Genomic DNA, 22,993 nt, shown 5'->3' with positions numbered 1-22,993 from the left:
ATGGAGCGTTACATCCAAAAAGTGACGTCGATAGACTGTATGTTGCAAGACAGAGGGGTGGAAGGGGATTGCAAAGTGAATTAGAAACCATCCGGTTAGAGGAAAATAGCCTTAGAAGGTACGTTAAAAAGGGCAAGAACAGTTACTGAGAGCAGAACATAAACAACAGGAAATTTCCTGTTGTTTATGTTCTGCTTTCAGTAACTGTATGAACAATGACATCATTAAGCCATCATAGTATAGAGATCAGAGAAGAAGAGAAAGAGAAGTCATATGGCACGAAAAAGTAATGCATGGTCAGTTTTTCAGAGATACAGATGGGATAGTAGACAGGAAGAAGTCATAGTTGTGGCTAAAAAACGGATAAAAAACGGAAACTTGAAGAAAGGGACAGAAGCACTAATTATGGCGGCATAAGAGAAAGCAATACGTACGAATTACGTCAAACATCATATTGACAAATCAAGAGACTCGCCAACTTGCAGAATGTGTGGTGAGAAGAGGGAAACACTGTGAACCACATTACATATGAATGTAGCAAATAAGCCCAAAAGGAATATAAGCGACGCCACGACAACATAGCACGGATAGTTCACTGGGAGATTAGCAATAAGTATACAGTGGTACAATCATAAGCCAGAAGGCGTTACTGAAAATGAAAGCACTGTGGGACTTCAACATAAACACCGATTACGAAAATGAGCATAGACGACCAGACATTGTTGTCGAGCTAAGATCAGAAAAAGAGTGCTTGATCATTGACATAGCCGTGCCAGGAGATACAAGGATAAAACAGAAAGAACAAGATAAATCGGAAAGTATCAAGATCTAAAAAGATAAATTGCAAGGTTATGGTGCCTTCGAAAGGTAAGTGTCATTCCAGTTGTAGTTGGTGCATTGGGATGTGTCACAAATGAAGCAGAGCAGTACATAAAGAAAATAGGAATCAAGATCAGGACTGAAGTGATATAGAAAACGGCGTTGTTAGGAACTGCAAGAACATCGAGAAAGGTTCTCGAAACCTGAGGCTGGTTGTTCTAGCTTGCTTTAGGGAAGGACTTACCAGGAACATTTTCCTGTGATGGAAAGAACATAATAATAACAACTACCTTTTCACTTTCTCAAAACAAAGTACTGTTTTACAAGTCCTTAAAAGTACTGACTATAGCTTGGCCAATGCCGGCGATTCATCTATTCCCTTGAGCAATGGATGAAGGTATTAAGAAGGCAAGTTATATACAGAAATTTCTGATTCACCATATAATCCTCATTTGAATGCAATCAAAATAGTTTGACATGAACAAATATTTTGCTGTAAAATACAGGTATGGATTTGCTAAATTTCCCGATGAAAATAAGATTTGGGCACCTATGGTATGCAACCGAAAACAATTCAAGCAAAATCTATCTAATGATTCTAATTTACAACAATGTAAACAAATTCTATTATCTGAAAACATACCTCCAAATTCAAAACCTCCAAATTCAAAAATCAAAAAGCTTCGAGTTATTTGACAATTATGATTTAACTACCAAAGACAAGGTCAGAAAGTTTCCGGGTAGAATGAAATAGAAATTTCGCTGTCTATTGAATTCTTTAGTGAATTTAAAACCTGATTAAATATAATTCAGTACATTGTCATCTGTCGTGCATACCAGGTCGATCATGCTGATACTACAGAAGATTTATTGCGAACGATTTTTGGCGGTACAGAACTTGAAAATGCCTTTGGAAAAGGCAAACATTTCACAATACACTTTTAAAAGCTTTTTCGTCGTAAATGACCTTGTTAAGCTACTGTCTTTATGCGTTTTATACTCTGAAGAGTGTCAGACGAAAAATCTTTCAGTAGTATGTTGTGAAATGTTGCTTTTTTCAAAGCCATTTTCAAGATTTATTGCATTCGTTTTTAAATGTGAATTCTGGCTACAAGCTTGCTTATGTTGTTCATACTGTTGGAATGCAAAGATGTGAAATTTAAGATATGATCTTAAGGCTTCAGTAAATGCTGAGAGTTTTATAAGAATGATTCGGCAACAACTTATTCCCCATCATAAAAATAAGACTTTTATAGGTTGAAACCAACTTCGATGAAGCTACCATTTCGTCTTCAACTCCATCCAATTTGTTAAACATTGATGAGATATTTTTAACTACATTTTGATTTACAAAAAATATCGTGTTGTATTTAACAAATTTGTATGTTTAAAGCCAAAAAATGCATGCACTTAAATTGTTAAATATCCCAACTGAAAAGATGATGTTTCACCAACATGTCTTGAACATCTTCTTTCATGTCCACGGAGGTCTGCATAAGGGACATGATCCAGATTAAAATGATTACAAACAACGGAAATTGCAAAATGAAAGTGATGGGCCAATTGTCTGCAAAATGACAATTTAGTGTGTTATTTGATTGGTCTAAACCAATCACAAGCATAGCCAGGTTGGTCGAACCAATCACAAGCATAATCAGGTAATCACAAGTATTGCCAGATTGATCGAGCCAATCATAAGTATAACCATGTTGATCGAGCCAATCAAAAGCATTACCAGGCTATTCTAGCCAATCATCAGCATGACCATGTTGCTCGGACCAATCATAAGTATGACCAGGTTGATCGGACCCATCACAAGAATTACAAAGTTAATCCAACCCATCAAAAGCATTGCTGTATGCCTGATATTAAAGGTCCACTCAAAAGCCCTTCGACTATAATTTTACCTTTTATGGTCTGTGAATATTGAAAAATCATCTGTTAAACAAAAAAATTCATCAAACAAAGTATTAACCGGAATACTTACGTCTACTTCAGTTGAAATTTCCCAGTCAACCGAAAGCCGCAAGGAAAATTGGGCTAAGCACCTAGAAATTATGAATACCATCAGATATAGCCCAGAAGTAGTGGAATCTCAGTGAAAATTTTCTATGTAACTAAGAAAATGGCCTAAACAGCATATTTCATGGATCAAAAAATCCAAAATCAAATTTTCAAATTCGATAAATATCAATAACAAAAAGTATAATCTTTATAATACTCTCATGAAACGACATGTCTATTGCCTTCGTCGATTTTATGTTTCTAAGATTACAGGGCAAAAAATTTCCAAACCAGTAGTGATTATGTTGTTTCGAGGTATTCTGACCGTACTGAAACAAGAATTTGTATATTTTCTGCTGGAGATATACAAATAACAAAATTAACTCCTGAGCATCCATTACCTTAGTTCGCATTTTATTTGAATCCAGGCGGGACTTCTTAAAAATGAATGAGGGTGGTACCTGAAAAACGAAAAATTCATTATAGCTGAGTAGCAATCATTGTTTGTAATAAAGAGGCTATGAAACAAAAAGTACAAGGAATAATTCTGGGAAATGCGAACTCTGCTGTCTAAAATATCACCATTACACTACCCTAACAATGTTAAAGTGGGGGATTGTTGAATTCGACATCTTAAATTTATGAAAATTTTGTAGCCACAAGCAATTCATATGGCCAACAAAAGCTGCAAACTGCAAAAGCGTAGAATTGCGTTTTTGCCTTAAAAAGAAATAATAATGATAATACCATTTTGCGAGGACTTCTTCTGAAGAACAAAGCACCTCAAACCAAAGATGCAGCACCTGCTCACTGAAAAGGAAATTATTGTGTGAGGATGTGGTTAGTTCTACCTTATTCAAGAATGATTTTACATTGCAGCTAACTAGCAAACTATACAATAGATGATGCAAGCATTTAAACTTAGCTGAAAAGCAGCATGTAACAATAGACAAGATCTTGTAGAGGAAATAAAGACCGTGGCATTATACTTACTTCAGTCCATAGCAAACAAAGGAGCGAAACTGAAAATAAGCATAAAACAGTATTTAAGTCTGAATCAATCAACAATCAATCTTGCTTTGCTATTTCACTTATTCAACATTAGATATAAGAATGTATAGTAAAAAGTCAATAATTTGAAATATCAGACACTTAGAACTTGGGGAATCAGCTGGGGAATCAGGCTTATTTCCATAACTGAATTTGAGAAAATAAACTGGGAGAAATGTGAGTTAGTGTCACGACTATGGCGTGACTTGAGCCCGTGACTACCTGTGACCACTGCGCATTGCGATGGGTGCCGCGATGGCCCCCATGTGCACTTGGTAAAACGGGGGCAGTGTTGGTAGGTGGCCGGGCTTTGAGCTTAAATTTGAAAACGAGACAGTGTAGCTCAGTCGGTAGGGCAACGGGTTCGGGTCTTGCCCTGGCTGTGCCACTCGCTCTGTCTCTCAGCATAATTAGAGATATGCTGTTTAAGAATATGCTGTTTAAGAATGCCAACCTATGTATACCTACTTTTACGTCCATTGATACCTTGGCTGCATCGTGACTTGAATTAATTGCTTGAACGGCCTGAGATGTATTAAAAAAGCGAAATAAGTGAAAACGTGAACAAGCTTTTCACTGGCTCAATGACATAGCAAGTATCAACTGCGTACAGTCTTATGAGATCTTGAACAAGAACAGCTACAGCAAACTTTAAAAGAGTTTTTAAATATGCATTGTTGAGGGGAAAGTCTAGCAGACAAAGGTGAAAAAGGATCCTTTATTTAAACTGCCAACTTCATTCAATCCATTATATTTGGGAAAGCTTCCCCTCAGGTGTTAAAAAGGCAGATAGATTGATATGACAACGGAATTTGAAAATGCGTTTAAGCTTATCTAGATATTTAAAAACGGCAATATTTAAAATTTCATAGCAAACAGATATGGCAAATACCCTGTATAACAGCTCCTCCGGTGACAAAACTTTGCCATCCTCATCAAGCCTGTTGATAGAATGAAAGTCATAACAGGAAAAAATTCACGGGATAGAAGCTTGGTATTTCTACAAAATGCCACCGAGATGTTTTTCTCTATTCAAATGTAGTGGAGGCCTATAGCTGATTATTAAAACAGAACAGCTACATATTTCTTTACAAAAATTAATTTCTCTTCGACGTGTATTTTTCACCAAAGGTTCGATCTTTTCCTTATCTTTAATCCAATTTCCATCAATGATAATGGAGGTCAACAAAATACTTAATGAAAAAAAATGTGATGAGAATATTTGACGGCTTGAGGTTTCCTTTATAGCAACTGAAATTACGTGAAGAGTTCAGATATATCTTCCTCTGAACAGAAAATGTATTTCAGATGATACGTTACCTGTATGTCTTGCATAACACTAATCGAGAATACACTGAGCTAAAATCTCTTTGCACCTCTATGTTGCTAGCCTGTAGAAAAGAACCAAAATTGTTGAACCAAAATTTTAAGTTTTTCCAGCTTAGGGCAAAGAGCCATATTTCAAAAAGTGCTTGATAGCTTAAATCTAAAGAATATTCCTTTTACGAGAAAGGGCATTCCTGTCGTGGGTCAAAATCGATGGAGGTTCAGAAAGGGCCTAGGCATCCCGTGCGGTAGTGTAGAGGAAGGAAAAGGCAATCATAAAGCCTAGTTTTGTTTGGAAAATACAATATTCCCAGTTGATGGCTGGGTGATTTATTTGTGGAAAATATCAGGTAATTTAAATCTTAAAAAAAATTCCTTGTTTAATTATCGAAAACTTCATAAGAAATAAATCAGGGGGTGGGCATTTTTGGCGGTAGGGCCGAGGTAGAAAATAGGTAATGTTTCACAGCAGATATTTTACCAACCGTTTGTGTTCCTGCTTAGGGCTCCTAGATTCGTACCAAAAAATAACTTTAAAAGTAAGTTTAAAAAATCTTCTTCGTAGAAAAACGTAAATTTTTTTCCCGGGCAAAAATATAGGGGTAGGTTTTTCTCCACAGCAACTGTGTTTTGGTTTGAAATATTGAAAAATCAAGCTCGAAATCGAGGCAGGTGATTGGCTAATGACATTTTGTAAACAAACTCGCTGATTGGTCTAGAACAAAATGTGCTCTCGTTTTTTGTAGTTGATGTATTTGAAATACGCTGCGCGAGTTTGACCAATTACGAGTAGTAAAAAGAAAAACCTGGTTGGCCAGCAGAAACGTATTTCTATATACTGTTCAAAAACCCTGCAATAACATGCCTTCCTTTCAACAAATTCAAAATAGTTCTTCTCACCTCTTCGATAAACATCCAAGGGTGGTAATTTCCTCCAACCATATTGTATTTTCGGAATCCATTCTTAAATATCGCTCGGAGAGCTGTGCACAAGCTGTCATAAAAGTTTATATGAATGCATAAGAAAGCCTAGATTCATGAACAGTATTTTTCATTCAATAAAGCCAACTAAAAAAACAGATTGGAGAAATAAAGTGCCCAATTAAATTTACTCTGTAAGAAGATAAATTCACGAAGTGTCTTCTTATTTCGATTCCAGAAATTTTGAATGCTTTCTCGCTTGAGCATTGTTGTCTGTAGGTTTACAAAACAGCCATGTTCTTCTGATTTAAAACAATGGAAACAACACAACCCAAGAGAGACGGGCACATGATCGTCCACTGCTTTTAATTCCTTTCAAAGGGAAATACCCCTAACTGTGTACCTCGATTCAAGTAGGGACTTTTAAAACAACGTATTTTCTCTATATATCCAACTTTCTTTTCAATAAACCTAATTCAAATGAGAGCGTACTCTTAAAGAACTGGATGCTGGTTTACAACAGGGACACAAAGATCGACTAAGCGATACAATAAGATCTCATTACATTGTCATGCAAAATTTAAAACAAAAGACTTACTGTCCACGGACAAGATCTGTGACAGCTTCCGTGACAGTATCATCACCAGCCATGGAGTACTAAAACAAAGATAATTATTTGAAAACACTTTGTTTAAGACATTATTTCATGCCTTTACAGAATTCGGTTAAAAAATTCCAAAGACAAACATGTTACATAGACTTGACAATCAAAAAAACAAAATGTTCACTAGAACCAACTGGATCTTCACATCTCTTAGAATAACAGAGAGAAAAAAGTATCAAGAAATCATAAAAAGTTGAATCATTAACGCTTTTATTAAAGGTGAACTGACACGCAAAATTAACTTGACCTCAAATGAAAGCATATCGAGCATAAATACCTGATACATTATTATTTTTTAATATTCAACACAGTTTTCGAGTTACTGAGAGCCAAAGTTAGCCACCGAATATTTTTTGAGCACGGACGAGTTCGCCCGAGCCTTCCGCATAATCGTGACGTCACAAACACCACGTTCACATCACTTGAGCAACACGACAGTCTGGAAGACCGTACTTTTATGACTTTGCGGATGAGCATCGATACATTATTTGAGTAGGTTTTGGCTCCATTTCTGAAACCTGATTTTGTCTTCTTTACAAACCATTCATAATAAGATTTGCAAAAATAACGTTCATGATTTATATGATGTAGAAATAATCTATCGAAGTAATAATATTTTGAATATATTCGAAAAAGAAGCTAGATTCATTATAAAATGAAAAAATTTCATTAGCCTCGAATTTTCACCTATCTTGGATCAAAGGCTACGTAGACCTCCTCGAAAGTAATTGAGCACGATGAACTAAACGGTCCAGTCCGCGCGTGATTTCCATTCAAGGAATAAAAACATGGTGTTTGTGACGTCACACGCACTGGGTCACATGAAATACCGATAATGGTCGAACACTCGACGATAATTTCATGACATTTAGAGAGGAATTGCGTCAAAACCGACAATAATAATTAACCGAAATCTTGAAAATAATATTCCATGCATCACTTTCTGCATCATATCAAAAAATAGTTTTGCGTGTCAGTTTACCTTTAATGATTGCTAATAACAAACGTAAGAAATAATTGGAAACCTCTTTGCTTCTTTCGTCTAATGGTCGCACAAACTTTGCAGGAAACCACCCTGAGAGAAAGTAAAGATTGTCATAAAACTTTGCTTGACCATATATATATTAAACACATGAAATATATACAATATCTTCTACGTTCAGAGACCTAAGATTAACCACGCAAACCCAACTTGCTGATAGAAAACTAATCACAACAGAGAGAGCATTATCTTTGTCGATTAAAAGCAACTACAAATTATAACTGGCTCTCGCAGTTCTGAATAAAAGTCATTTAATGACTCACTACAAACCTCTCAAACCATTTAACTCGCCAATCCAGCAATGATCATCCTTCTGAGAAATAATCTGAAAAACGCAGAGAAAATCGTCACAGAGCTTACTGATATTGCAGACTAGAACACAAAATTGTTACTGTAAACAGTGAAACATTCTTAACATTCCTGCTACCAAAACATCCCGATAGAAAATGACGGCTCAGACATAGTTTAAAAGCCATAAGCTTTTCGCAGCTAGCCTTCTGAAATCATATTCTAAAATAGTTCATCTGACTTATCGACGTTAACACAACATTAAACATCAAATTTTAGCATTTCAAAAATTAATATTAACATGTCATATTGTAACAGGCAAGGAGGAGATGCTTTCTGCCCGGAAAATTCTTAGGATTTTCTAAAATTTGGTGTTATTAGATCAAAGTTCTTACTGTAATAATATCATGTTTTCGAAATCCAAGTTCGTCATCTTCATGTCGTTCAAAATCAACAATTGCCTTTGCACGACGAAGTTTACTCCTGGCAACAAAATAAAACGTGTCTAGTGAATTTTCTGTGATTAGCGTGAGCAAATGATTACACAAATAAGGGTAGAAAGTTTTGCTCTAACAAAAGCTCATTACCGAAATTAAAACTAAACTTAAACAAAAGACTAAATTGAAGCGCAACAGAAAGCACAATGGAAATGGAAGGAATGGCTATATTTGAAGAAATGTTGTAAAATAGAGATGAAGTAATATCCTTTTGGCTTTAGATATCACGACTGCTATACTGCAGTTACTAATGACATGATATTTCAGCAAATGTTGAAGCTTCGTTGAGAGAAAATATATTTCGAGCAAGAAATATATCAAGGACACTAGGCATCGTTACATTCAAGAAATGCATTTAAGTGTTTTAAGGGAAACGCTTCGTCCCCACTGTACCCAATTCCAATTATTACTTTACCTGGCAACCTTAATATAATTTTCATAATCTTTGGCGTGGCTGTCCAGTGAATAGTCAATTCCCAAGCTCTATTATGAAAAAATGCAAGTCACAAATCATTGATAAAAAGATTGCAATATTTTACCAAGAAATGTGATGATTCATGGCCGAAAACCAAAAAAGCTTTTGTGTTCGTGCATTTGCAACGAAGATAAAGTTTAAGCTTCAATGAATAGTTTATTCTGTAAGATGCTAATCATGTTAGGAGGAATATAAGAGCCAACTGCAGGAGCAGCTTTATTCAGTTATGGGACCAAAGAAGTATGACAAAGCGCAAAAAACCTGCCTTCAAGGCATAGTTGTTACGAGTACGGCGATGGTTTGCAAATCTATCCTTTTAGATGGGTCTCAAGTACCACAATACGTCAGAAAGTAGCGGGAAATTGGGAGCCATTTTTTATGTATCCAAACTAGATCTATATCTTATTCGACCATTAAACTTTGGTGCAGATCGAGTCAATATGAAAGAAGGTGTGCCAAATCAGTTTTTTTACACGATTCAGTTTCTTTGAAGCATTAACCTTGACGTAATTAGCAAACAATTATGTTTCCACATTATTGTGTCATCCTAAAATTCTAGTTTTATCCCTTTTTGATGAGACAATTATAAAGGACAACATTGCCGACAGCACTACACTGCAAGGAAGACAGGTAACCAATTGGAAAATACCAGATCATGTTTGACGCATAGGCTTTCGTAAATACCCCAAATTTCAGAAGTATAAGAGGAAAATGACTGTATTTGCCTCTAAAAATTACGTACTAATTTTGTCGTACTAATTTTGTCGAATTTGGATTAAAGCTGGTGATGTCTTATTTTTCGACGTGCAGACTATTCTGCTTGTTTGTTTATTCATTCAAATATACATTAATTAAGAGAGACAATTATCTTCCGAACAAAGATGAGATATAAAATCTTGTTATGTCTGCGGTTTTGCAGTTTTGAAAATCATGCCATAATTTTATCACTGTCTGACACTGACACAGAAGTATGCTGAACATAAGTGAAACAATGGAAATAACAGTGTTAGCTTTCTCACCTTCTTCGTTTGATTGCTCTTAAAATGTTTCGCTATAAGCATGATTGATTCTCGTAAGTCCGATATCATTTCTAAACAGCAAAAGATATAAGTAACTTATATTTAATCATTTAAGTTTAAGTTTAAACTCTAGCTACTCCATTCCGGAGCCCAAGTTTTCCTTACATGAAATCTATAAACAATACCAAGTTTCGAGGAACATCCGACAGGTTTTCACTGAGCTTTCTTTTTGAAAAAACGCAACAGCTTAACAATACCAAATTCCTGATATATTTTCACATATTTTAGCACGGAATAGAAAACTTATGCATTGTGCCATATTCTTTTTTGAATAAACAATATGTACAAAATACTGCAGAAGGTGAGGCTGAGTTGAAAAAAATTCTGATGGACATGAACAAAGCAGAAAATGTAAACATAGACAAATCAACAGAGAATACAACTTATTTTGCTGAAATAATATCACGCAGGAACTTGCCTGTTTTCTTTATGTTCTTGGCTTTCGCAGCAACACTCGAGTCTACACCTTTGATGAGAAAAAATAAACAACGATTGTTCTTATAAAGCAAAACAAAAGAGACAACACATCACAAGAGAGGCAGACACAACATTGTCCTCGGTGCTTTGAATGCACTCTGCTCTTATTTTTTTAAAGGAAAGACCCCTAAATGTCTACACTGTATTCTCAGTTTTAAAGTTTTTTATACGTTAAATAACAAATAAAATAATTAATCAAATGGGTTAAATCTCGCGTGGCTATCTTGGCTGGTCTTTACGTGAATGAAGGTCCCTAACAATAAGCCTCTGAACTTTTCCATAATGAGTCATATTAGAATTTTGCAACTAGGTTTCTTGAGCAGATTTTGGAGCAAATAGACTTGAAAGTAAAAATTTTATAACATGTACCAAGATGAGAGCCACAAAATTGGGTTGCAATCATCACAGGACCATATCGATAGAGAAGACTGAGCCAAGAAGTTGCTCCAGATATCCCAAACTTGTGCAGTGTCTAACAATGAAAACAATCCTCTTTATGCATCACTTATATGCATCAAAAACACATTGTGAAGACAGGCATGGTTTAATTTGATTCTCTCACTGACATTTCACCTTTACTTTACCTTAATTTTTCCGCAATTCCTTATCCTATCCTAACCCAGGAAACTTTCCAGAGTGAAAAAAGCTAAAGGCAAATTAAAGAACTGTCTGCATAAAGTTGTCAATACCTTTTTCAAATACAATGTGATGGGGGTTCTATAAAAATTCTTCTGAACACTGGAGGCAATAACCATTCTATTTCAAAAAATCTTCTTTATACTAATCTTTTTATTGGAAAATATAACTTTTTATAAATCTCATGAAAAGTGTGTATTTCAAAATGATACCTTCACTGAGTTTGCAGCATCCAGAAAGGATTCTTTTGACTTGCCAAGCTCTGTAACGAGAAATGCCAGATGCTTTTTTCGATGAGCGTCCAGTATAACATCTGTTAACGATGCTGATGTCTTTACGGCAGCCTGAATAAATAGGAAAAAAGCAAATGTATTCCTGACTGTCTAACCATGTCAAACGGAGCCATAACTTACAATATTACGACGAAGTTGTCAGCGATGCATTTTGTACCAAAGCAGACAATTTCATTGACGCTCAGTAAGCCATTGACTTGGACAGCATCAGTAAACCATGTAAAAGAAAGAGGCCTCTTTGGACAGCATTACCTGAATAAGCTCTTTGGGCTCGATCATTTCACCTGGAAGATCCGAGAGGGCATTGAAAATCTGCGCAGAATTTTCAAGTGTAAGCAGCGTCGGCTCCTACATGAAAAAAGTGAGATCAAATGAAAACCCAAGACACAAACCAACAATAGAGGACAACTTCAAACAGAAATAAATCGCAGTAACAACTAACGTTGCTAAAACGTAGAAATGCCCGCTATTGCTTGCACTGTTGAATTCTTTCCCCACTAAATTAGCAATAGGGAATTTCATTTATCTCTTCCAGTATATCTGCAATGCCTTCAAGCTATTACCTTGGCGTTAACGGTTTCCAGATATCGTTTGCTGAATAGAAATAATGGTTCATTTACGCTTCATTTATAAGCATTAATTCACTATAAATAACTGTACGCCCTATTACAAGTATACAGAATAAAATCAGTCAATCTGGAATTTACGATACAGTCGTTCGAGCATCAGAAAAAGAGCAGAATCACTCAGCCAAAGTCAAGCAAAAGATTTAGAGGTACCGTCGAAGGCCTAGTCCTAATTTCAGGAGGAAAAGAGGGACTGATGCAAGTGACTTGAGTCGAATTTCAAGGCAAATGTAGAATGTTTGCAGAGCAAAAGGGAAGCATCCTCTACCAAAAATAGGTTTTTCCCAGGACGGGGTGCTTAAACAGACATAATAGATCAGTGATTGTTTCAGCAGCTGAATGGAAAATAAAACACAATTATCGCAATAGAATGTGAAATTATATTAAAAAACAAGAGAGATGCGAACGCTTTCTCGGAAAGCAATAAGAAACCAAAGTTTGGTTGGACCTTGACTAAACTAACGAAAACAGTCAACCACAGCTAGAAGACCAAACTTGATACTGGAGGGTAAGAAAAATAGAACTTTGTTTAGATCTGACATTGCGTGCCCAAAGGAAGTGAAAACCAATGCAAAATGAACGGAGATAAAAACTTAAATTCTTCAATTAGCATAAAAGAGAGAAGACAGACACAAACAAGAAACAAAAGAGAGAAGACAGACATACTAGGCGGATATAAACCCAGTGATGATTGGATGTTCGGGTGGAAGAATCTTAGAACATTTGGAGAAATCAAAGAATGATTTGGATGTGAAGATATGACCCGAAGGGTACTTGGAATGATCCATAACACAGTGTTGATGAAGAAAGAGAAAATCATCAGAAAGATATATTATGTGTATGTGATATTACAAAATACAAATAGAAATAATAACTCTTTAAAATTTCATAGAATAGCAGCTTCAGTGGCTGGTGGACTTTTGTATTAATTTTTCTGGTCATAATGATTTCAACTGCAAAATATTCGAAGTAATAAAGCATTATATAAACCAAATGGCCTTCGATATATATTGGCTTAAAAAGGCCAATTATGCACTTGCAAGAGCAAAATGTAACAAAACATTATCAAAATAAATGCCAATCTTTAAGCATACGTTCTTCAGTTTTTAGGTTTGCAGCTTCAAAGTTCTCTTTACAAACTCGAACCCAGCTCACAGCTAGAACTAATATACATTTCAAAATTAGCTTAAGAATATGGAAATTACCCGAAATATCTTTCACTTACCTTTATTTTCAACATACCAAGAGTGACTCGAAAAATTGTAATGGAACCATCGTAAAAGAAAATGTCCCAAACACGGAGCAACACCTAGAAACGATTTGGGTGAATGCAGCCGTTAAAAATGTACAAAAGACACACAAAATACTTGGCAAGCGATTAACAGTTCAACAAGTTATCAAACAATTCCACGCAGTATAAAGTCACTTTTGTTCCCATAAAATCATACACAAAGAATGCTGCATGGATAACTGGCTTAGCAATAAAAGACAGCAAAAACAGAACGAGGCGGTACGAAACAGAGCAAATAAAACATAGCGATAACACACCCGAAGTGGTAAGACACTGGACATCATTGTTAGAAACCAATGCAATGTGATGAGAGATAGCTCTAAAATAAAATGGGTTTTCTCTGAATCAGGTTGTTGAATGTTGGCACAGTTTGGCTTTCTTAACAGTATTAATATCTTCTTAAACCAAACGTAAACCAACATTGTTTATGAAATAATTTTCTAGCTTTTCACAAAGCAACAACTCTCAGTAATTCTTGGGAGACAAGTTAAAGGCGTGATGCTACGTAAAATATAGCAAAACATAGCATAGTGCAAAAAAGTATCCAGCTACTCCGTAAAGTTTTAGTAAGAAAGAACTGCATGAGCTACACGTTCGAATTTGGTTGCCTTTTCTATTATGAATTGCACAATCTTGAAGCCAATATCACAAAAAGCAAACACAGAAAGAAAGTGCAAAGTTACCGATGTCGTGCTCCCTGAGAAGACCATCCAAATTTGGCAAGTAGCTAACGATGAGCTGACGCAAAACTCTTTGGTCTGCCTGATAAAAAGATAAGAGGCTGGTACCGACACATTCAATAATATTATTGAATACAAAAATTATGAAAGAAAAAAGGGAGGCCAACAGTTGGTCGTAGGATGACCTACTTTCGATAATGTCCTCTGCAATGAGAATTTACTCATCTAGAACAGCTGTTGAATCTAACATGGCGCCTAAAGAAAGCCCGTGAAAGTTCATTTGAACTAATTTAGAGAAGCAGAAGTTTTTTATTTCGAGTGCAGTAATGCAAACTCTAGTTAGGCTATAACCAGAAAGGAAATACTGACAAAAAGAAAATAATGGTGGCAAGACTAGGAGAATTTATCCTGAAATATATTTTCTTTTTGAATGCAATTAAATTAAATACGCAATTAACTGCACATCTACCTGAACACCCAGAAGAGTTGTTGAGAAATACGAGCATGGAAGTAAATCTTCGATTATGGTTCTCATCATCCAAAAAACATCTTCTTCGTCAAGGAACAGCAACAAAGATCCAACAATCTAAAACGAAGTTAAAACTATTTGTTAGATCAGTGCAAAAAGTTCATAATTATGTTAAAAAGATTTAGAATCTACTGTCATTATAATAAGAGCATTGAACCCAGATTTTATTCAACAGAAAACCGAGCAGCAAGCACAAAGGCTTTTGTAGCAGAAAAATACAAATTATAACGATATTTCTTCTTGTTATGATTTGTTAGTCTTGTTGAAAATAAACCTCACCATTCCAAGACCCTGACAATAACCAATATCAGGATAGAGGCCTGCAATCGCAATCAGAATTCGCTTCAGCTTTGGAATACCAATGGCATCAGCGGTTTGAAAACAAGCATTCGAAGGCATTGTCCTGCACAAGTCCTAAAACAGCATACCAATGCAATGTGGTAAGCAAAGTTTCTCTCGCATAATGCACATCAAAAGTGGGAACAGAATATGTACACAATTATGAAGTAAGCAATATGCACAACTATTTTGTAACCAAATGCACCAGTAGGCTAGAGAGTTAATTCAATTGAGAAGCAAAAAAAGGTTAGGGTTGATACCGCATTCCTCTGTGATACATTGTTAACGATTTATATATGTTTAACAAGCAATACCGGACTACCTTTTCAATTTGGTGAACACAAGATGAGTCATCATTGTCGCACTTCCTTAATATTTTCTACAAGAGAGCGAAGTTTCTTACAAAATATCTGAAATATCAAGAGATAATGTTACAGGTAAGACAAATAAATTGAATATTTGTGTGTTCTCGACTTATACATTCACACATATTTCCAGTAAAACATACACAAAGTTGATGCTTAGAGCTGAGAGAGGGCAAACAGCATCCAACCCGAGTGGCTTTGAAAAACTATGATCGTTTACATGAGACTCATCTGAATCAGTGAATGGGTTAATTTTGCCGTTAGTTCACAGTATCTCATACAATATCATGTTATAACGATAATATGGTTAGAAAATAAATTAAGTACTATTGAATGAATGAATTGAGTAATATTGAGTACTAGAATGAAATAAAATAGCTTGATTGATTAAAACACGACGTTTCGAGCATGTATTCGTTATCAAGTCACTTGGATGAAGTACCACACGCAACGTACATATTTAATTGGATATATCATGTTATCCTGGTAATTACTTGAAGTTTATTTTCAATTTCAGAGTGGAAACCGAAATTAAAAAAATCGAGTTAATAAAGTAATAGAGTAAATTCGAGCCAGCCTAAAAGCTGAAAGCAAAAAAAATCCATTTAACAAGCTTTTTATAAGCATCTTTTTGAACCTTAACAATTGTATATAACCGTCAGTATTGAAGTCATGAGGTGATGACATACATGCTTGTTTGAATCCTTTTGTAAACAGGCTGACTGGTTGATCGTATTAACATTTTGCTTAAGACTTGACAAGTTACAGAAAAACCTTTGCTTATTTCTCACCTTATAACTAATTTTGCTCTCCAACTTTTTTGCCAGTGCACCAGATATTCTTGGCCATACCTATTATTGGAAAAAGCTCTGATCTCTTCACAATAAACAAATTTAAATACTAAAATTAAAAAAAGAAATAGTAGAATGCACAATTTCCAAAACAAATAAGACATAAATATGGTCTATTTCCAATTCCCTTCATAATAGTACAGCGGTTTCGTTAAAATTTAAAGAACATCCGTCTAATATTGTGAAGAAAACCCATTATTCGATAAAAGTTAAACCAAGTGAGAAGTATGTCCTTTAAACAATGGATTTGCTCTGATAAAATCTAACAAGCTCAATTGTAGGCATTACCTTGCCAGAACTGGCAGTTTTCTATTAACTTATAATGGTCATGTTTATGATTTAATTTTGAAAAGAAGTTTGTTCCTTTAAAAAGTTTTCCAATTCAAAAAATTGTTGCCTCTTGTAGTTAGAGATTGCTAAATATAATTTTCCGCTTCTATTTTTTGTAAACTTATTGCATTCTTAACTTAAATTGTGTATGTAAAATTTTATGAAAATGAACTTGACCCTTTACCTTACCTAATATTGTTTTCGTTTTTTTCTCTCGAAATTTAAAAGAAAATCAAACTAAGTCATCAAATTTAAAAACTCACATGCATTCTCATACTGTGTGGTATTCCAGCATATACGAGTTCTCTCAGCTTGTCTGATTTTGGCAATAATCCAACCTGCACAAACAGAGCATTTCTCAAAAAAAGCCCATCTAGATAAACCAACTGGGCTGCGAAACGTATTAAAAAAAGTAGCATGAATAAGTCTTTTAAAAAACTGAAGGGAACATTGACCTTAAAGGCGATTTAAAAAATCATCAACATCATATATAAATCATAATAATGTTTGCGTCACTGCGTACGAATTCAAAAATGCTTCGTGACAGAGAGACTTTTGGGAAACCACTAAAAATAGTCTTGTTTTATAAAAACAGCGATTTGAAGCAACTCGAAAAATTTTACTGCACTATTTAATGGAAAGGTTCTTATTGGCCTTTGGCTTCAAAAGATACCAATCTGAACATGAGCTTTCGTGTTATGGAGTGTAAATCTGATTTGATCGATCAGCAACCGGAATTTGCCATGCAACGCAGTGAGGTAAAAAATGTGAGTTCTTGTGGCATGATTCGCCGCTTAACTGTCAAGCAGCTGGATAAGTTGCAATTTTCGTTCATCGAGGTTTTCAATCCAGCCAATCAATTTCTTTAGAATCATCGGCACAGTTCAATAAAAAAACTAACTAAATTCTACCTTATCCCAACTCAAATCCCCTGCTATATGGTTCTGCGTAAATTCTAAATGTGCAATCCATTTCAGCCTCTGAGTTGGGTCTTCTGTTGTCACAGATGTTTCTGCGTCAGAATCGTGTGTATCATCGGCCTGACCTGGTTTAAAATGAAAAAAGCCTTTCAAATATAAAATAACTTTCAAAACAATGCAAAAGGTACAACGAGAAGAGAAACGCAAGTTTCAATTTTATAGGAAGCTCACCGTTGCAGCAGCAAAAGGGCGACAGCAAAAGTGACAAAAGATTACCCCTAATGAAATCGAGAGCTAGCAGCTGACATCCACTTAAGATTTTTACCTGCTTCAATACAATTGCCAAACTCGTCGTAGTCGCATTCGGGGCGCGAGCCAGCATCCTCGGTCTATTTAAAATGAAATTTTCATGTTAGCACAAGCTAAGTTACGAAAATCTGACGATATTAGATTGATTTTAAGACACAATATCAAATTCATGACGGATATTTGTGAGTATTTACTACTGTATGGATTCTCCGGATTTCATAACAAAAAACGAGGTGCAACAAATTAATGAGTTAGCCACAATTTTGCTAAAACTAAATTACACAGCCTTTATCTTTGAACTGCTAACCTAATCTCTTATAACTGCCCTCCCAACGCTGTTCATAGAATGACTCTACAAAAAATACCTGTTGAATACGAGCGAGAATGTCCTGCGGCCACATAGTTGGCACTAATGCAGAAAATGGGCCGCATGTTCCGGGTATATAGGTGGCGCTTGCAGGCGTTCCGACCCCGGATTCACTGCCAATAATATCTGAAGAGGCAGTATGTCTCCACGAGGTATCGTTGTCACTTTCATCAGATGATTCACCAACTGTAGGAGCTGTAAATATTACACATTTCATTAGATTCATGTTTATTTAAAGACAGGACAACAAGCATTATTTCGACAAGAAATATCCAAAAAGGGATGGCTTCCTGCAGAGCACAGTGTCTGTTTTTGAGTTACGTAAGGTCGTGCGTAGCGTGGTATTTTGTGACTCTAACACAATTAATCAATTAAGAATTAGAATATTTGAAGAAACATTTTCCAGAAAATAGATTTTCTTTTTAATGGCAAGCACAACCTGTAATGGCACTCCTACCATCAAAGATCCAGCTAACTTCCTCTAGAAACCGACCAAGATTTTTTTATTTCTTGATTTTCTAAAACTTTTAGCAAACTTTTTAACTTGAAAACTGTTTAACAGGTATTTGTCTTTGCCAGTGCTTCATTGCTTAAATTTGAACTACAATGCAACAAAGAGGCGTGTGTCACTTTTAGACTGGTGGTTAATGAAGGTATAAGAACAGACAGTGCTTTTATATGCAAGACTGGAAGATAACTTTTTGCATGGAACAATGTTTTGAGACCAAATAAACAGGACTGGAATCTGTCCTCCAACCACTATGTAAATAGCATAGATATGAATAATGAATTACCCCAAACAAAACTAACAAATTCCTTGTAGGATAGCTAAAACACAGTTTTAAGTGTCATCTGTAAGACCCTGGTGTATCTGGTGGGATGCCAGCTTTTAGAACAGTGATACTTTACACCATTATAAAGAGGATTTTTAAGGAGATAGGTTGCTGGAAATGTTTTAGTTTCTATTAGTTAATCTGATTTGAGTAAATTGTGCATTATATTTAGTCCAATTTTCTGTGGCATAGGGGATAGGATGGGGCCAGGTTATAGTCCAAAAGCTTTTGCAATTGATAAAATGAAAATAGATTTCGTCATAGGTGAAAATTTGGTTTCTTCTTATGTGTAGATTTGGAGAAAACACAGTCATACAAAAGGTACCCTGAATTAACACAGTTTTCTCTTAGTCCAAGTCTAGCTTCCCTTTGAGTGATTGAGATTTTTCCAAAAAACTATAAGAAACCGCAAAAGATGGAAATTAAATTTATCAATTTCAATGACATCCACACAATTTATCAATTACAATGACATCCATTCTATTTTTAATAATTGATTAATTTTTTGCATGCATTAGCAATGATCCTTCATAAATATCATTTTTCATTTACAGAAGGCTAGAAAAGACCAATATAACCAATATAGAAAATCTAGGCCTGCTATTCACATTCTATTTTAATTACAATCAAATAAAAAAGAAACATAAAATAGACAATTTAACTATTTAAAGTCTTACAAAATAAAAACAAGTTATTAAGTTCTAACCTGTTGGAACCTGACGTTTTGAACATATGTTTTGGGAAGCCTACAGTTGCATTTTCTCTGATCCAACATTTAATCCTTTTTTAAATAAGGTTCATTGTAATTGATTGTTTTACTCTTTGCAGTAAAATCTGCCATAATTTATTACCAAGGTATAATATTGTCTAAACTCCAAAGGACATGGTTGGCCCCTTTAGGAGCTTGGCATCATTGCAATGTCTTTGAATGTAGCTAATAATTTGTTCTCTGAAAAGATCATCAATTAATGGTAGATCTAGATCTGATTATTTTTATAGACCTCAATCATAAGCAGTTTTAAGTACAAATGTCATACTATAGAGTTCTAAAATGATGATGTCAGGAAAATCTATTTCTATAACTTTTAAATTTTGATCCCATATCCTAAAGGAACATGGTGAAATACCTCTGTATACCAATTGGCTGAGATAAGGCCAAACAAGAACACGACTTTATGAACAGAGCCAGAAAGACAGTGATCCATTAGCAAATTTAAAATCTTTCATTGGATATATCTCACCCAGTTTTTTATGCATTTACCTGATTTTGCACATTTAAAAGTATTATATGGAGTTCTTTTATTTTATGTGGTCAAAATTCAAAAATTCTGAAAATGGTTTTCTGTGTCGTCACACTTAAGAACTTTACTACTTTCAAAATAACTTTATTCAGTATATTGATTTTTAGAACTAATTATGGTTTGTTTTGGCACAAGTACAATGTTTTTTAATAGCAAAAATGGATAGTTGCGATTTGCCTGCCGATTTGTATGGGTAGGAGAAGTGTACAAAAAATTCACAGGAAAGAGAAGTCAAAGTTATTCATCTTGCAAATTTAAGGCTCTTTATCCATTGTATGGATAGTATTTAGTCTAAATGCTGAAAATATGAAATTCATCTCTACAAATGGGCTCCATGGAATTTATTGTATGGAGGACTATGCAAGGTTGAAGAATGTTTAAAAGCAAGAAACCAATAAAGAGACGCCCACGAAATAGTGCACGCAGTTTGCAGCAAAGGCTTTTGAAGAGACCTTGTATTTCTTGTTTTTTACTATTATCAGAAGTTAGAAGTTTAGATGGTGGAATATTCCCGAGTAATATGACAAGATAAACAAATACCATGCACAGAATCTACAACAGATTCTTAATAATGCATTGGCAGAATTAAGACAGAATTTCAGTCTGGAACTCTTGGCTTCAAACCAAGTTTATTGTCTTTCTACATGTCTTGGAAAAAATCAGTGCAACACCAACACTTCTTAAGCATTATTTCATTTCCAGATACACAAATAAGTTTTGAGAACACATATCAACCTTATACCAATAACAGAATACAATTTCATCAAATTGCAAACTTTCATAAACTGCCATTTAAAAATGGAGGATGATACTTTCTGTAATTTTTACAATTAATCTTGTTAGAAAATTTCAGTTATTTGTTGAGACAGAGTATAAAAATCAAATAACACTTACTGAATTGTAGATTTTCAAAAGAATTTCAAAATTCTATGACTGACATGAATAACAACTTAGGCTAACAATTTGATGCACAGAAATGAAAAAAATGTGTGAATTAAAGATAGTTGAATTGAAAGTTATGTGTAGAATTAAAACATACAGCATGAAGTAGCAAAGTCTGCCACTAAAATATCGCTAAAAATTAAATTGTTTGCGCCACCACTTTTTGGTGCGTTTAAAATTAGTAAAAAGGGGATGAAACACTTAAGTTTCAACCCAACATCGTTGAGGCATTGTTGATTACTAAACACAAATCTGGCAGTTAAATTCAAGTAACTCCTGTGTTTTCGTCAAACAAAACGAAGCGTCCTCAACATCACGAGAACTAACACGTCCTATGTTTTGAAAAACAAATGTATCAGATGCCACCATTGTCATAAAACAATAAACTTTATTTCAGAGAAACAAAGCGCGACAGACAAATACGAAAGTATGGCTTGGTTAGGCCCTTTTCAAAAGCCGTTGTTAAAACTTTGCAAAATAATCATGAACCTGTGAAGAGATGGACCCATATATAATCATTACAGGAGAATTTTTAAACATGAATAAAATCGAAGCTACTGCACCTGTCATCCCAGGGTCTAAATATCCATCTGGTCTACGATTAAAAATATGCGCAAGGCCACCCAACATCTCCTTATATCGTTCCACTCACAGTACGCATAAATCTACACCATTTACCATGACAGAAACACACTTCATAATCTTCCTTTCATATTTATAAAACGAAAAGGCTCTTCCAAGTTCCAATGTCACGTCACCAATACTTTGAAAACTTCTTCCTTTCATTAAGAGCAGTTTTGTTTGCAAGGATCATTGATCAAAATAGTAGTTGTTGTTGTTGAACCACAAAATGTTGAACCAAAGAAACCTCGTCACCCGGACAACTGGAAATGTGACTGACATAAATTTTTGATCTCCAAGATTAGAGTTCCAAAGAGATGACGTGTAAAATATTTCTCTAGAATATTTTTTTCTTTATCGCTAAACCTTAAAGAGCATTATGAAAGCCTAAGTGGACAAAATCAGGTAAATTTTGCGCAAATTTACTGGGATGTGGCCACATGAGCACAGGTTCTTTCTCAGTAGGTTCTAAATATGTCAACAAGGCCAAAGCAACGAATGTCTGTTAACAAAATTCAGTTCTTCTACTTGCTATAATCTCAGGCAATTTTCAATAGATTATATGTATTAAGAGGTACTTCTCAGTGCTTACTTCAGGTTGGGCAGTCGAAAGTCAAAATTTCTAAATGTAGATCTTTGGTGACTGTTCACTTCTGATTCTAATAAATAGCATTCTTTACAATTATTGATTTTCATCTGAGTAAGTCTGTGGTTCAAAGTCAAATGTTAATCCCAATTTGTCACACACTGAGTTATTTAGCCAAGTTAGGTTGGTATCTCATTACGAACATTCATTCTGTTCAAAACAGTTTACCAAACTGTGGTAGGATCGGAACTTGGTTTCGATTGGAAGCATCTTCCAAAACTAGTGGTAACTGTCCGTTCGAGGTGCTGGTAGGTTGGTTTGGTATCTGACCCGGTTGGCTTCTGACCCGGCTGGCTCCAGAACCGGCTGGCTCCTGAACCGGCTGGCTCCTGAACCGGCTGGCTCCGGGACCGGCTGGCTTCAGAACTGGTGGCTCCTGGAGCGGCTGGCTCCTGAAGCGGCTGGCTCCAGAACTGGCTGGCTCGTGAACCAGCTGACTCCTGAACCGATTTGCGCCTGAACCTGGTAGGCT

The 22,993-nt window shown here is 35.3% G+C and overlaps 1 protein-coding gene across 1 annotated transcript; it reads right to left on the bottom strand.

Annotated features, from left to right (window-relative positions):
• Window positions 1-1,232: 1,232 nt before the first annotated feature.
• On the bottom strand, window positions 1,233-22,056 carry LOC135692112 (small G protein signaling modulator 3). Its single transcript, XM_065210148.2, has 31 exons — window positions 21,818-22,056; window positions 18,177-18,373; window positions 17,828-17,891; window positions 17,494-17,627; window positions 16,846-16,920; window positions 16,193-16,252; window positions 15,359-15,415; window positions 14,977-15,111; window positions 14,638-14,754; window positions 14,172-14,250; window positions 13,746-13,807; window positions 13,423-13,506; window positions 11,824-11,919; window positions 11,491-11,622; window positions 11,012-11,114; window positions 10,584-10,631; window positions 10,106-10,176; window positions 9,027-9,094; window positions 8,510-8,597; window positions 8,097-8,151; window positions 7,810-7,859; window positions 6,719-6,777; window positions 6,100-6,193; window positions 5,194-5,264; window positions 4,766-4,814; window positions 4,342-4,398; window positions 3,817-3,845; window positions 3,571-3,633; window positions 3,225-3,284; window positions 2,807-2,867; window positions 1,233-2,309 (listed from the first exon to the last, which is right to left on the bottom strand). Exons 1-31 carry the CDS (start codon window positions 21,882-21,884, stop codon window positions 2,238-2,240), a joined length of 2,457 nt encoding a protein of 818 aa, XP_065066220.1. The 5' UTR covers window positions 21,885-22,056; the 3' UTR covers window positions 1,233-2,237.
• Window positions 22,057-22,993: the final 937 nt, after the last annotated feature.

The sequence above is a fragment of the Rhopilema esculentum genome, chromosome 13 (assembly GCF_057945365.1).
Source record: "Rhopilema esculentum isolate cy_ngs chromosome 13, ASM5794536v1, whole genome shotgun sequence".
Lineage (NCBI taxonomy): Eukaryota > Metazoa > Cnidaria > Scyphozoa > Rhizostomeae > Rhizostomatidae > Rhopilema > Rhopilema esculentum.
Note: the sequence above shows the minus strand (reverse complement) of the source record. Positions and strands in the feature narration are given on the sequence as shown.

What these genes read in the sequence shown, in the direction of transcription:
- LOC135692112 (XM_065210148.2), bottom strand. Translation starts at nt 21,884, where the DNA reads ATGTTGGGTGGCCTTGCGCATATTTTTAATCGTAGACCAGATGGATAT. An exon ending in AGAGCAATCAAACGAAGAAG is followed by an intron (nt 9,095 to 10,105) that starts GTGAGAAAGCTA and finishes TTTTCATAATAG; the next exon opens with AGCTTGGGAATTGACTATTC. An exon ending in GAAAACATGATATTATTACA is followed by an intron (nt 8,152 to 8,509) that starts GTAAGAACTTTG and finishes TGCGTTTTTCAG; the next exon opens with ATTATTTCTCAGAAGGATGA.